This window comes from Ipomoea triloba, chromosome 15, assembly GCF_003576645.1.
Source record: "Ipomoea triloba cultivar NCNSP0323 chromosome 15, ASM357664v1".
Classification (NCBI taxonomy): domain Eukaryota; kingdom Viridiplantae; phylum Streptophyta; class Magnoliopsida; order Solanales; family Convolvulaceae; genus Ipomoea; species Ipomoea triloba.
The window spans coordinates 15,302,890-15,305,693 of NC_044930.1; the positions used below are offsets into that span (position 1 = coordinate 15,302,890).

General features: G+C 44.0%; 1 protein-coding gene across 1 annotated transcript; it reads right to left on the minus strand.

The window, feature by feature from the left end:
• Positions 1–232: 232 nt before the first annotated feature.
• On the minus strand, positions 233–1,075 carry LOC116005750 (probable serine/threonine-protein kinase roco11). The gene has a single exon (XM_031245990.1). The coding sequence runs from the start codon at positions 1,073–1,075 to the stop codon at positions 233–235; it is 843 nt and encodes a 280-aa protein (XP_031101850.1).
• Between the last annotated feature and the right edge of the window lie 1,729 nt (positions 1,076–2,804).

Consider the following 2,804-nt stretch of genomic DNA (forward strand, 5'->3'; position numbering starts at 1 on the left):
CCACCCCCTTCAATTGATCAAAGAGATCATCGATCCGAGGTAAAGGATATATATTCTTGACTGTTACTTGGTTCAATTCTCGATAGTCAATACAGAGTCTAAGACCACCATCTTTCTTCTTCACGAACAACACTGGAGCGCCCCACGGAGATACACTAGGTCTGATGTAACCTTTGTCTACTAGATCTTGGAGTTGCTCCTTTAGTTCTTGCATCTCTTTTGGTGCCATCCTTTAAGGTGTCTTAGAGATAGGTGTTGTCCCTAGCATCAAATCAATGGTGAACTCTACTTCTCTTTCGGGCGGCATGCCTGGTATCTCCTCTGGAAAGACATCAGGGAACTCCTTCACCATTGGTATTTGTTCAATTGCGTCTTCTAGGGCATTAAGATCTTTCACCATGCACAGGTAGGCTTCTTGGCCATTCACCACATGCTTCACGATTTCCATAGCTGAAACAAGTTTTATCCCTGGTCGATTGGTAGCTCCTTTGTACGCCACATACTTACCTTCAAGGCTCCGTAGTATCACCTTCTGCTCAGCACATATTATCTTGGCTTTATATTTGCCCAGCCAATCCATCCCCAACACTACATCAATGTCTTTCAACTCGAACTCTATCAAGTTTGCTAGGAAGTCTATGCTATTTATTTTTATAGGTACATCCTTATGCAGATACCTACAAGCTACCACACTACCCGTTGGGGTCTTTACAGCTATTCTTACTTCAGAGGTTGGTTCCCAACCTACTTTCCTAGCATAGGTGGTGGATACAAAAGAATTCGTAGCACCCGAGTCAAATAAGACATACACAGGTGTAGATTTAGCAGAGAAAATACCTGTAACCACGTCACCAGCTTCCGCCTGAACCCTGTTCATCACGTAGATGCATCCTTGACTGTTAATCCTGTTGCTATTGTTCTGAGTTTGGTTATTTCCATTGTTCCTATTGTTGTTGTTCTGATTGTTGCCATTGTTCCTTAAGTTTGACTTGTTACCGTTGTTGCCTTCGTTCCTATTCTGACTCTGTGGGTTTCCTTCCCTATTCATATAACACTCAAAGGAACGGTGCCCCATCGCATTGCAAGTGTAGCACTTCACCAGGTTCCCTTGACAATCCGCTCCTGGGTGGTCCTTCCCGCATTTCTTGTAGTGGAAATGNGATTCATTAGGTCCATAAAGACAGCTGGTGCATTAGTTAGTCCGAAAGGCATAACTGTGAATTCGTAATGTCCATATCGTGTTCGGAAGGCTGTCTTGGCTTTGTCTTTTTCTGCTACCTTCAATTGATGATAGCCAGACCTTAGATCAATCTTGGAAAACGTTCCACCCCCTTCAATTGATCAAAGAGATCATCGATCCGAGGTAAAGGATATATATTCTTGACTGTTACTTGGTTCAATTCTCGATAGTCAATACAGAGTCTAAGACCACCATCTTTCTTCTTCACGAACAACACTGGAGCGCCCCACGGAGATACACTAGGTCTGATGTAACCTTTGTCTACTAGATCTTGGAGTTGCTCCTTTAGTTCTTGCATCTCTTTTGGTGCCATCCTTTAAGGTGTCTTAGAGATAGGTGTTGTCCCTAGCATCAAATCAATGGTGAACTCTACTTCTCTTTCGGGCGGCATGCCTGGTATCTCCTCTGGAAAGACATCAGGGAACTCCTTCACCATTGGTATTTGTTCAATTGCGTCTTCTAGGGCATTAAGATCTTTCACCATGCACAGGTAGGCTTCTTGGCCATTCACCACATGCTTCACGATTTCCATAGCTGAAACAAGTTTTATCCCTGGTCGATTGGTAGCTCCTTTGTACGCCACATACTTACCTTCAAGGCTCCGTAGTATCACCTTCTGCTCAGCACATATTATCTTGGCTTTATATTTGCCCAGCCAATCCATCCCCAACACTACATCAATGTCTTTCAACTCGAACTCTATCAAGTTTGCTAGGAAGTCTATGCTATTTATTTTTATAGGTACATCCTTATGCAGATACCTACAAGCTACCACACTACCCGTTGGGGTCTTTACAGCTATTCTTACTTCAGAGGTTGGTTCCCAACCTACTTTCCTAGCATAGGTGGTGGATACAAAAGAATTCGTAGCACCCGAGTCAAATAAGACATACACAGGTGTAGATTTAGCAGAGAAAATACCTGTAACCACGTCACCAGCTTCCGCCTGAACCCTGTTCATCACGTAGATGCATCCTTGACTGTTAATCCTGTTGCTATTGTTCTGAGTTTGGTTATTTCCATTGTTCCTATTGTTGTTGTTCTGATTGTTGCCATTGTTCCTTAAGTTTGACTTGTTACCGTTGTTGCCTTCGTTCCTATTCTGACTCTGTGGGTTTCCTTCCCTATTCATATAACACTCAAAGGAACGGTGCCCCATCGCATTGCAAGTGTAGCACTTCACCAGGTTCCCTTGACAATCCGCTCCTGGGTGGTCCTTCCCGCATTTCTTGTAGTGGAAATGCCTGTATGGGTGGTCCTTCCCGCATTTCTTGTAGTGGAAATGCCTGTATGTCCTCTGATTCTTCTGTGCCGATCCCTGCACTGGGTATCCACGACCATTTCTGTGTCCATTTCTCCCTTGGAAATTCCTATTCTGTCCTGAGTGGGAAAACTTGGTCCCTTGGAAATTCCTATTCTGTCCTGAGTGGGAAAACTTGGGCTTCTTCTCCCCCTGTTGATGATTCTCCTCATTTCTTCTTTTGTTATTCCCATTAATCTCCCTCTGGATCTGCTGGACTCGACAATGGTGGGCTGCCCTATTATATGCATCCTCCAATGTCTG

Bases quoted from the DNA above. Each gene is read 5' to 3' on its own strand.
- LOC116005750 (XM_031245990.1), bottom strand. From the start codon at position 1,075: ATGGGGCACCGTTCCTTTGAGTGTTATATGAATAGGGAAGGAAACCCA.